At 35.0% G+C, this 12,329-nt stretch overlaps 1 protein-coding gene across 2 annotated transcripts in view; it reads right to left on the bottom strand.

Moving 5' to 3' along the window:
• LOC136029109 (histone-lysine N-methyltransferase SMYD3-like) overlaps positions 1-12,329 on the bottom strand; it is a 39,513-nt gene that overhangs the window by 5,103 nt on the left and 22,081 nt on the right. For both annotated transcript variants that reach the window (XM_065707178.1, XM_065707179.1), the window contains exons 6-8: positions 9,738-9,908; positions 5,039-5,168; positions 1,929-2,091 (exon numbers count right to left, since the gene is read on the bottom strand). In XM_065707178.1, coding sequence (XP_065563250.1) covers positions 1,929-2,091; positions 5,039-5,168; positions 9,738-9,908 — 464 coding nt within the window. The remainder of the gene's footprint in view (positions 1-1,928; positions 2,092-5,038; positions 5,169-9,737; positions 9,909-12,329) is intronic.

Here is a 12,329-nt window from a genome sequence, read left to right as displayed (position 1 = left end):
TCAGCCATGTACGACCGATCAGAGGTGGATTCTTTTATTTAAGCTGACTGCGTACCACTGACTACATTTAAATTTCCAAAATGCTACATGCAATCTGTATCGGGTTTTGAAAATGTTTTGATGGCCCAAGAGACAGAGAGACATTATACCAACCAACAACATCAGTATTAACAACCACTCCGAGAAGTAAACAAAATGTCCGAGGGGGTGGCAAAAATATACTAAAATAAAACAAGACACAATAAATAATGAAACAACTATTACAAATTGCACATCCTAATTGGCACCACAAACCTTACAACTAAACAATTCCAACTTTACTATAACGATTGTATTTATACAATTGTTGAATTACGACCCCCCTTAAAAAAAAAAAAAAAAAAAAAAAAAAAAACCTAAAATTCATACTCAAAAGCGCCTTGTATGCACGCAGTTACAGTGAGTACTACATATTTTTGATTATTAGATAATATGTAAGCAAGTTATATAATATATTAAGGTATATATATATATACCTTAATATAATACAATATATATATTATACTCTCTCTCTCTCTCTCTATATATATATATATATATATATATATATATATATATATATATATATATATATATATATATATATATATATATATATGTATATATTTTCATTCTTTTTGTTAAAATTTTTCTTCAAACACTTTATGTATCCTTTAAATGTAACATAAATTGAACATTACCACAGCTTCAAAGATAATATGAGAGTGAAAAGCAGCATTACCATTTATTTTGCCTTCTTTTAAGCATTAGGAATTTTCGGTTTATGTTCCATTTACTGACTTTGGGTGCACTTGCTGTTTCATTTCACGATAATTGGATACTACTTTCCATTAGAATAAGTGCTATGTTTTATTTTTTCCTATAAACTTTTAACATGCGCTTCTTTCTAAATCATTTTTAAAATCTTGTGCTCAGGAGGCACCTCTGCTCTGTTCTAATTTTCTCTAATTTTCGAATTTCTAATATACTTCCTTTGGCGCAGCATTTCTACATACATTTTTCTGGTAAATAGTGTTACTGCATTTTGAGAAAAAAGTCAAATCCGAATGAATGTAATTCAAAACAAAGAATATAATTGGAGTTTGGTGACATCGCAGTTCATCAACCGATGTAGAAGCCATTCTACTGATGGTGTTGAGTAGTCAATTTAAGTAGTTCTTTCTTCGGATATCTACTAGTTTACTCGTCCAAATACAAGATATGTTTACTTTCTGTTGCATGGCACAATCAGTATTCACCGTAGTAGTTACTCAAGCAAAGGTACGTTTTATTGAACTGAGCACTGTCAAGCTATATATATTTTCATAGATTTTTTGAGCAAATCACTCCCTTTTGTTGATGTTTCGTTGAAAAAAGGGAAGTTTACTGTAAAGAGGATAGAATGAACATCAATACTATTCTAGCTGGGTTTTTCTGGGATGAGTTTGACTGAGTCAGTGAAATCAAGAGCAGAAGAAAATTAAAAGAAAAATTTATTGTAGTTCATTAATTTTCAAAACTTGCCAGGAGCAAACGGTTAGGTTGGATTAAACTAGCCTTAAGGATTATTATTTTGATTTACCCGTTCGGTTTCAAGCTCTAGTCAAATTTTCGAGCAGAGTCTTTCGAAAGATTGCATTCGTTACAACAATTAAAAATAAAATGTAGCGTTTTCTATAGTTTTCTGTTTACATGGTACTTCACGTGTGAAATTGTAATCTATCCTATTTCGATCCTACTCGATCAAATGTTTAGAGTTGCTCATATGTAACTCTTTTGTGACTAAAAATAGCAATTGTTTCATGTGAACTGTGCATAGGCTTTTCGCCCCATCAATTTTATCTAGGTGCAAATTTTCTGTTTACTTTCTAGCAGCCTTACTGAAGTCATTTGACAATAAGAAATATTACCTGAATGAGATCACAAGTTCTTCCCCGTAAATAGGAGCATCATCCCATAAACTCAGGTCGATACAGGACTCAAAAGCAGCGTCTAATATTTTTGACCGAAGAATGTTGAGGGAATGGAAAAGCCCCCCTTGTTTTATCAGGCATAAACGACAAGCATCTAAATCTAGAAATAAAAGAGCGGGGTAAAAATAAAGGAAGAAATAATACTAGCAGAATCGCTTAGACATGCACGTAAAGATTAGAAAGTCCTAAACAAAGTACATGAAATAGTCCGTAAATTCTCGACATAAACCTTGGACCAAAATAGTAAATAATATTATTTTATTTTAGCCTTTTGACGATCAAGAACTTCAAGACATTCTTTACTGAAATTGAGAATTAGACAGTGTATCGCATTTCTCTAGGCCAAATATAATCTTTCAAATATCATTGCAATTAAACTTAAAGGTTTTGCTTTTTTCATGGTTTTGCTGTTGCCGATTTCCCCAAGAAACTAATACCTACTTTCTTTAAATATTAAATTAAATTTCTGAATCTTTCAGTCTTCGTAAGGTTTTCAAAATCTATCAATACAAGAACAACATATTTATCTTCAATACCTAAAATTGGCAGAGGCGTGATATTTTTTCCCAAATTCTTGCTGCACTAGTTGGGAATGGGGGTTGTGGTTAAACCTTGCTATACACAGGGCAGCGACGTTTTGTTCCATGGCAGAATCAAGAGTGATCAAATATCTGTCGTTGTTACCCAGGGGGCTTGAATCCCAAGAAATCTCTAGGGAAAACTCAAAGAAGGAGAGAGGCGTAAACACCATTGGACTTCACGCCAAGCCTAGTCACTGTCACCCGATCATCTTCGGGTTGGGGCATTTGCTGGAAAACATGTCACGCAAGGAATCCACTGTTTTATCTTAGCGTTTAAAAACCTTGATTGACTATCAGCTTTTGGCGTTTCTTCTTTTTTGCTGGTTATTTTATGGACATAATCAACTTGACTTTGAAATAGGTCAACATCGCCACAATAATTCGTTTGGTGCTAAATCACGAATTTTGGAAGAGAATGAAAAAAAGATGTCTGTGGGTTTGTTTGACGCCCATTGAGATTTGCTTGATAGTGGTTCAAATTAAGGATAGCCTTTTTAGGTCGTCAAGATATGACAGAAGAAATTGAGTATTAAAAACGTCACATTGCAACCATTTCCAAAGGAGCAATAATACATTTAAAAAAAAAGCACATTCGCTGAATATTCGCCAAATTAGGTCCTGGAAAATAGAACCAAGTACAATAAAAATATAGCGGGAAGGAGCAAAATCTAAGTTTGTTATAATCTTTCTTAAATACCATAGCTATCACAAGATTCATGAATGCTGATACAGCTTCGGGACAATTCTATTTTAAACTTTATTTTTTAATAAAAAAAAATCTAGTCAAGAGTGATATCCAATTAAAAACAAGAGCTAAGAGCTCATATGGCACTTGTGACGAGGTCGAAAGAGCCAAGAGCCAAGAACTCTTATTGTATGAGCTCTAGCAAAATTCTAAGAATCAATTGATTGCTTTAAAAGGACAATCAGAGGCTTAATGCCGGTCGGGATTTAAAATAAGAGCTCTGAGTCACGAAGTCCTTCTAAATATCAAAATTCATTAAGATCCGATCACCCACTCCTAAGTTAAAAATACCTCAATTTTTCCTCTCCCTTCAGCCCCCAGATGGTTAGATCGAGGAAAACGACTTTATCAAGCCAATTTGTGCAGCTCCTTGACACGCCTACCATTTTTCATCGTCCTAGCACGTCCAGAAGCACCAAACTCGCCAAAGCACTGAGCCCCACCACCTAACTCCACCAAAGAGAGCGGATCCAGTCCGGTTACGTCAGTCACGTATCTAAGACATTTATAAGTGTTTTCCAAGATTTCCGGTTTCCAACTCCCCCCAATGTCAAAAGATCTGGTCGGGATTTGAAATAATAGCTCTGAGGACATGAGTTCCTTTTAAATAACAAATTTTATTAGGATCCGGTCAGCCGTTCTTAAGTTAAAAATGCCTCAATTTTTCTGATTTTTCCAAATTAACAACCCCCAGCTCCCTCAAAGAGAACGGATCCGTACCAATTATGTCAATCTCGTATCTATAACTTGTTCTTATTCTTCCCATCAAGTTTCATCCCGATCTCTCCACTCTAAGGGTTTTCCAAGATTTCCGGTTTCTAAGATTTCTGTTTCCCCCCTCCAACCCTCTATATCCCCGGATCCGATTCAAATTGAAAATAGAGCATCTGAGACATAAGATTCTTCTATATATCAAGTTTCATTAAGATCCGATCACTCATTCGTAAGGTACCTCGATTTTCACGTTTTCCAAGGATTTCGGTTTCCGCCTCCAAATCCCTTCAATTTCACCAGATCTGGTCGACATTTAAAATGAGAGTTCTAAAGCACAAGATCCTTCTAGATATCAAATTTCATTAAGATCTGATCACCCGTTCGTAAGTTACAAATACCTCATTTTTTCTAATTTTCCGAATTACCCCCCCCCCCAACTCCACCAAAGAGAGCGGATCCGTTCCGGTTATTTCAATCACGTATCTAGGACTTCTGCTTATTTTCCCCACCAAGTTTCATCCCGATCCCTCCATTCTAAGCGTTTTCCAAGATTTTAGGTTCCCCCCTCAATTCCCCCCAATTTCAGCGGGTCTGATCGGGATTTAAAATAAGAGCTCTGAGACACGATATCCTTCCACACATAAAATTTCATTAAGTTCCCATCACCGGTTCGTAAGTTAAAAATACTTCATTTTTTCTTTTTTCCGAATTAACCGACCCCCCATTCCCCACAGATGGTCAAATCGCGAAAACGACAATTTATAATTTAATCTGGTCCGGTCCCTGATACGCCTGCCAAATTCCATCGTCCTAGCTTACCTGGAAGTGCCTAAAGTAGCAAAACCGGGACAGACAGACCGACAGAATTTGCGATTGCCATACGTCACTTGGTTAATACCAAGTGCCATAACTAGCGATCTAACAGTTCTACTACATCGTATCTAATAAAAAGCGAGATGAAGGATGAGGTAGTATGTTAGTTCAAAAAACTATTACTAAGTACTTACAGTTAACGTCTTTCATGTTATCCAAATTGACTGTCGTATACTCTGCAGCTTCATGATAACTTTGAAGGACTTTACTCTCATACTGATAGCCACATTTATCACAAGGTTGAATAGTATTCGTTGCAAAATCCTATTAGAAACATATTATATATCTTCTCAGGTTCTCGGCGAATAAGTGAGAAATACACTTTTGAATAAAAAATACTTGCAAAAATAAGAAAAAGGCAACTACCCCGATTTGACTGTATGGTAAGCAAAACGTAGATGCCGTTTACAGGTAAATACTCAACTGCAAATACATAGCAAACCTTGTCATGCTATTCCAGCATACATACAAACACTTTGATGACACGTGGGATTTTTCAGCAAATTCTTTTCTTTTATTTAATCCAGCACGTGGAAATAAAGGGATATTGATTAGGCCAAAGCAACTTATACAAGTAATATTATTTTTTCCTTTAGCGAGATGAGATTTACAATCTTATCTATACATTCGAGTTAAAAAAGGACACTTATTGCAAATATCTTTGGTCTTTAATGGAAAAATAATATGAAAAAAGCTTCGTTTTCTTAAAGAGTTCAAGAGGCTGCGTCCCAAAGTCGAACCTTAAAACGTACAGGAATTAGAAGAGGCAGTTGGGGGGCTGCCGCCCCCCAAACCTCCCGCTTTTAAAGACTCTTTTGTACAGGTTTTTTGTTGTGGGGGGACTTCATTGTTACTAATTACTAGTTTCGGCGCAATGGTTCTCCTGTCATCTTGTGTTTAACATTTTTCGAAGTTATTCCATTGTTCATTCATTTCAATTTTTTGTTAATTAAAAGAGGGCCTTTCCGAAGCCAAGAGCGGGGGGTTAGGGGGGCGGCAGCCCCCCACAACAAAAAACCTGTACAAAAGAGTCTTTAAAAGCGGGGGGTTTGGGGGGCGGCAGCCCCCCAACTACCTCTCCTAATTCCTTTACGTTTTAAGGTTCGACTTTGGGACGCAGCCTCTTTAACTCTTTAAGAAAACGAAGTTTTTTTCATATTATTTCTTTACGTTTTTCTACAATCCATGGTGGATGTAATTTAATAATTCCTGTACTCCTCGTACAGGAATTAGGACTGCCTCTCCTAATTCTTGTACGTTTTAAGGTTCGACTTTGGGACGCAGCCTCTTTAACTCTTTAAGAAAACGAAGTTTTTTTCATATTTTGTGAAAAAAAAACCGCCCGATAAGGGACTTGAACCCTTGACCTTAGGATTAAAAGTCCCACGCTCTACCGACTGAGCTAACCGGGCATGTTTGAAGTCGAAATACCTGCATGTGTATAAATATAAATAACAGTTTAAATAACTTTTAAGAATTTCAAAAATTAACATGGGCTCTTATGGGGAAATGGGTTTTTCTAAGCTAGAAAATCGGGGGGTTAAGATTTTCCGACGAAACTTTCCAGGAAAATTACTCGGAGAATTCCGCGTCGAATGAGTCTTCGTACACCTAGATCCGATGTCGGCTGTGACCTGCAGGCGTGGCGAAAAAAAAAGAACATGAACATTAAGTGGCTATGCGTGGTTTCTGGAAAACAGGGAAGGAGTTATTGGATCGAGCTGAAATTTCACGGATAAGCTCCTGGGCCCTAGGGGACCTTAACTTGTGAATTTCAACGTTAAAGGGGGGTTGGGGTTGGGCGGTCGAAACTTTCGGCCAGATTTTCCCCATGAAGGAAAAGTTAGAGGGGGATGAAATTTGGCAGGTTTCTTAGTTGGAGCTCGGGCTACGAAATGCATCCCTCTCCATCCCTCTGCGACCACTGGAACCGAAGATCGCTTAACATTGTCGTGGTTCGCCTCTTTAAAGAGGCACGAGTGTGCCTCTTTGACCTTCAAGGAATACTTTTGCAGGATATGGCTTTTGTCTTTTTTCTTACAATCTGAAAGAATCATTCGTGTAGGAAAGGACAGATTGCCAGATATATATATATATATATATATATATATATATATATATATATATATATATATATATATATATATATATATATATATATATATATATATATATATAGGAATGTTCGATTAGCAATCACCATCAACAAAGCACCGGGACACAAATGACGACCGGGACACAGGGAGTATAAATGACGACCAGGACATAAGTAAAAAAAAAAACTAAAAAAACTAAAAAAAGGTAAAAACTACAAAAAAACTAAAAAGAAAAAAAACTAAAAACTAATAAAAAAACTAAAAAAGCTAAAAAAGTAAAAAAACTAAAAAAACTAAAAAAGAAAAAAAGAAAAAAAAGGAAAAAAAATGAAAAATAAAGGAGAAAAACAAAACTAAAAAAAAATAAAAAAAAAATAAAAAGAAAAAATGGGGAAAAATACAAAAATTTATTTCATCATATACCATTTCAAAAACGAATGTATATACAGACCGGGACACCGGGATACAAATGACGACCGGGACACCGGGATACAAATGACGACCGGGACACAGGAAATATAAATGACGACCGGGACACAGGGACACAACTACAACGGGGACGCCGGGGGGGCACAGGGGGATATATAAATGTCGACGGGGACACAGGGAATGTTCGATTAGCAATCACCATCAACAAAGCTCAAGGGCAATCATTATAATCATGAGGTATAACTAAAAAAAGGACCAATTCAAAAACGAATGTATATACAGACCGGGACACCGGGACACAAATGACGACCGGGATACCGGAACACAAGGAATATAAATGACGCCCGGGACACTCAAAGAGAAATCACAGACTGGGACACCGGGACACAAATGACGACCGGGACACAGGGAATATAAATGACGACCGGGACACAGGGACACAACTATATATGGGTATATATATATATATATATATATATATATATATATATATATATATATATATATATATATATATATATATATATATATACTCACAGGTGAGACATAGGGACACAACTACAATGGCGCGTAACTAATATGTTGGGGTGGCGCGAAGCAATACCCCAACAGCTAGTATATATATATACTACTACTACTACTTATGTATAGTATCATATATATATACTTATGTATATTATCATATATATATATATATATATATATATATATATATATATATATATATATATATATATATATATATATATATATATATATATATATATATATATATAAAGATGCATGTCTCAGAGGAAAGGTACACATGTATATGACTCTACTCACGACAAGTCCCAAGAAGAAGAAACCAACTTCTTGAGGTAGAGGATACAGTTTGAAAAAATAACAATTTTGGAAGAGAAAAGTATACAAACAGAAAAAAATAATTTATAGTAACTAGATTAGGATCTATAAAGTATTCAACAGTTTCCACTTATTCACTTAGATTAAAGAGTAATATGAATGCAGTAGGTGGTAAAATAATAAAACACATGCAAAGAGAATTCTTGTTTTTTAAAAAGATGCATGTCTCAGAACAAAGGCAGAAGAGAAAACAGAAACATGTTATTTCTTTTTATTCTGGCCATCTTCTGTTTTGAATCATCTGTCAAAACTGTTGACACTGTTGTCGACAGTGCCATCCAGAAAAAAGCGCCAACACTTAGTGTGCTCTAGACCAGTGATTCCGAGCCAGTGGTTGACGAACCCCCCCCCCCCTGGGGGGGGGGTTTGCAGTGTTTGCAGTGTTTGCAGAGGGGGTTCACGAAAATAATACTGTAATGGCGGATTTTTTAAAACGCTAGTAAAACCAAAAGCAATAAAAAACGCCAAGCGAACCCTCGCCACTGCAGATATGAGTGCTCTTAATGTCTATCATGCTACGCTTGAAAGATACAACCGGTTCTTCACGAGCGTCTCATAAACCAGCAAGTGGCAGTATCTGTAGTGTTCTGTTAATCGGCGTTCATATATAGGCTTAGTACTTGTAAAGCTTCAGTGATTTTTATACTGTGACTGTCGAGTTCTAGCGTAAATGATTTAATAATTACTAATATAATTATTATTACAGCTTATTTTTATTATGGATCGATGGTTAAGAGTGGGTCGTTTAGAAACGAGACGTGATAACTGTAGACTGAAAGCTGTAGTGAGGTACCGTTTCACCAGACGAAAAATATAGGAAATGATGATAGAAAAGGGAAAATATGACAGCGAATATCTATAATTGGGTTTCCATTTTACTGGAGATGAGTCGGAACCTAAACCACTTTGTGTTATATGTAACGAAGTTCTTGCCAACCGCATTTTAAAACCATCCCTTCTTCATAGATATGTTCAAACGAAAACCAAAGATAAACCTCTTGAACATTTCAAAATAAAATTGGCACATATCAAAACATGTAGCCTTTCTTCTTTCTTGACTCCAAATGAAGATAGTAAAATGACACTTGAAGTATCATTTCGAATAAGTTATAGAATCGCAAAGTCTGGACAAGCGCATACAATAGCAGAAAATTGTATTGGACCATGTGCAAAAGATATCGCCTAATGTATGCCTGGGAAAAAACAAGCAAAGAAAATTGAGGTAGTTCCTGCGCATAAATCCGCTTTCGCTCGAAACAAAATTTTGCACTTGCCCATGAAAAAAAAAACGGATCGTTTGCATTTTATGTATTTATCACGTCAAAGGAACATTTTCTTAGTATTGTCGAATAAAAATGCCACTTGGCACCTGCAATAGATGAACCAGAATATAATCAGTACTTACTGCAAAAATTGGAGCATCACAATTTGGAGTTGAACATTTCAACGACGACATCACTTTGTCGCTGTTTGGATCTGTGCATTTTTCACACATACAATCGAAGAAATACTTATATTTCAACTGTTTTCTTCTTTCAGCGGTTAGATTCATTACATCAATGTAGCTGATGAAAACCTGAATTATTTTAGTGGTTTAAAACATTATCTGATGTTATTCGAAGAAGTAATTCGGTGTCACAACCAAACCAGAAAAATAGGGTAAGAATAGAAAAATATAATAGAAAATAATAGATATAGAAAAATAGGTAAGAATATAGAGATAGGGTAAGAATAGAAAAATATAATAGGAAATAACTGAAATAGAAAAATAGGAAAGAATATACAGATAGGATAAGAATAGAAAATAATAGAAATAGAAAAATAAGTAAGAATAGAAAGAGTTACCAAAGAGCCAAAAAACAACAGAAATAAATAGATGCAAGAATGGCTGAAAAAAAGAAAAAGAGAAAATGAAAAAGAACTCGTTGCCAGAACAAACACAATAAAGCTAATATTAAAATGCTCACCACAAGCAGCCCAGTCAGTCATGAACATCTACAAAGCAAGAAATATGTAATCATATTTAAAGAAATTATCCATAAAACAATTTCCCGATGCTTATTTTCAAGACAACCACTGGATCTATGGCAAAAACAAAGAATATAATATTTGTTTGTAATTACAGATGCATAATTGAAATTTGATATAATGAGAAACGCCTGTGCAAAGAATAATCCTTCAGCATAGTAAACAGAATAGTTTACGTTATCTCTGCTCTTCACGCAAGACGTTACATACCTAATGGTCAATGTAGACAATATTCAATGTCGAAGCATGACCATCAACTAGCTTTGGTAGTATGAACTATTAATTGGTTATATCTTCGCATATAGAAATTGAAAATATTTTTTTGTTATGTTTTGATGTCAGATGCAATATAAATTGCTATCTAGATTGTAGACATTTCTTTCTTTTTGACCAGATATGTGACTAAAATCTAGGGCACAACCCATTACTCCTTGCATGAGTGATCTGGACTCGGGAAAATAAAAACTATTATTCCAGGGGTTAATGCCTACCTTTCTAGAAACCACTGGATAAGTCTTAGAAACGCTTACACTCTCCTTTCCTGATTTATATTAATTCAAAGCTCGTCGTGCACGGTCGTTTTCTTGTAGAATAGGAACTTGAAACTGCAACCGCTGGAACTTTATTTCCCTTTGGATTGGAATATTTTTCCCTCTTTGACAACGCAGTTTTTTTTCTGCAGCACTAGATTTAAAACTGAATTTACTATTTTAAGATTTTCAACCATAGGTGCTACCCAAACAATATTTTGTAGAAGCTCATATAATAAGAGCTGTGGTGCCAAAAAAATAACTATTACTAGACAAATCCGTTTGTTTATTTGCATATTCTATTTACGCAATTTAAAAATGAATAACGAGATTTGAAAATTTCGGATACGTTTTGACATAGAGACTATAACAAACTAAAAACAGTTACACTGAGAAATTCCTTGAGACAGAAACGAGTCCTAAGGGCGTCAACTGAGCCATTCAGTGACCAAACCGATGAAACCATAAAACCAGTAAAAGGTGATCATGAAAAAGAAGATCTCAAGAGGATACTTTGGCTTAAATGTACCAATCCTGTTATATGGACTTTCATTGATTTGGTCAATGAATGGTTCAATCGACGCTTTTAGGACTCCCATCGTAAGAAATTTCACAGAGATGATTTCATCATCGTTGCTAAGAAAATAGAAAGAAGCCAAATCCATTAGTTACATGCACTAACTTTTGTTTCCCGTATAAATAGCTACAAAAAAGTTATTTGGAAGAAAAGCTTTTTTCCTTATACCATACAATTAGAACGCCATTTCGTTTTGAGCGTGACATTATGACCATTACTACGGATAATATATTTAACTAAACTTTAGAATGAACTTCCTCTAAATGGCATTTAACGATAAAATTTAATATTGGACCGGCAAATTTGTTTCAATTATCAATAGTTTTAAGAACTTTGGAGTATTCTAAAGAACGTGCGAAGTTGAGAGTCAATTCTGTGCCTTGGTACAGAACCATGAAAAACAAAATCGACTTGATTGGCACTGCCTATACCCTGTTATGTCTGGTGATGATATAAAACCTAAAACTACCAAGTTATAGTCGACAGAGGAAAGAAAATCGAAATTTCTTAGGAACAAGGTTTCGAAATGTAGTTATTCAGCCATGCATTAAAAATTAATTCAATTTAATTTGATCTTGGCTTGAAGCCAGATAATGCTGTCTCCAAGAAATTGATTGAAGGTAAGATTTGTATCGAAGAGATTCAACTATATATAACGTTTATATCATGCCTTTTTTAGGAACTATATACCCAAATAATATATATATATATATATATAAAAGGTAAATATTCCATGAAGACAGTGAAATAAAAGTACTTGTTTAGTCCAGAAATTTCAATGTCCTATTCAGAAGTATTTTCCAAAGAAACGGAAGAAAAAGATACTTTAAGATGAACCACATAGAATAGTAAAGAGAAGAAA

The sequence above is a fragment of the Artemia franciscana genome, chromosome 7, assembly GCF_032884065.1.
Source record: "Artemia franciscana chromosome 7, ASM3288406v1, whole genome shotgun sequence".
NCBI classification, from domain to species: domain Eukaryota; kingdom Metazoa; phylum Arthropoda; class Branchiopoda; order Anostraca; family Artemiidae; genus Artemia; species Artemia franciscana.
Note: the sequence above shows the minus strand (reverse complement) of the source record. Positions and strands in the feature narration are given on the sequence as shown.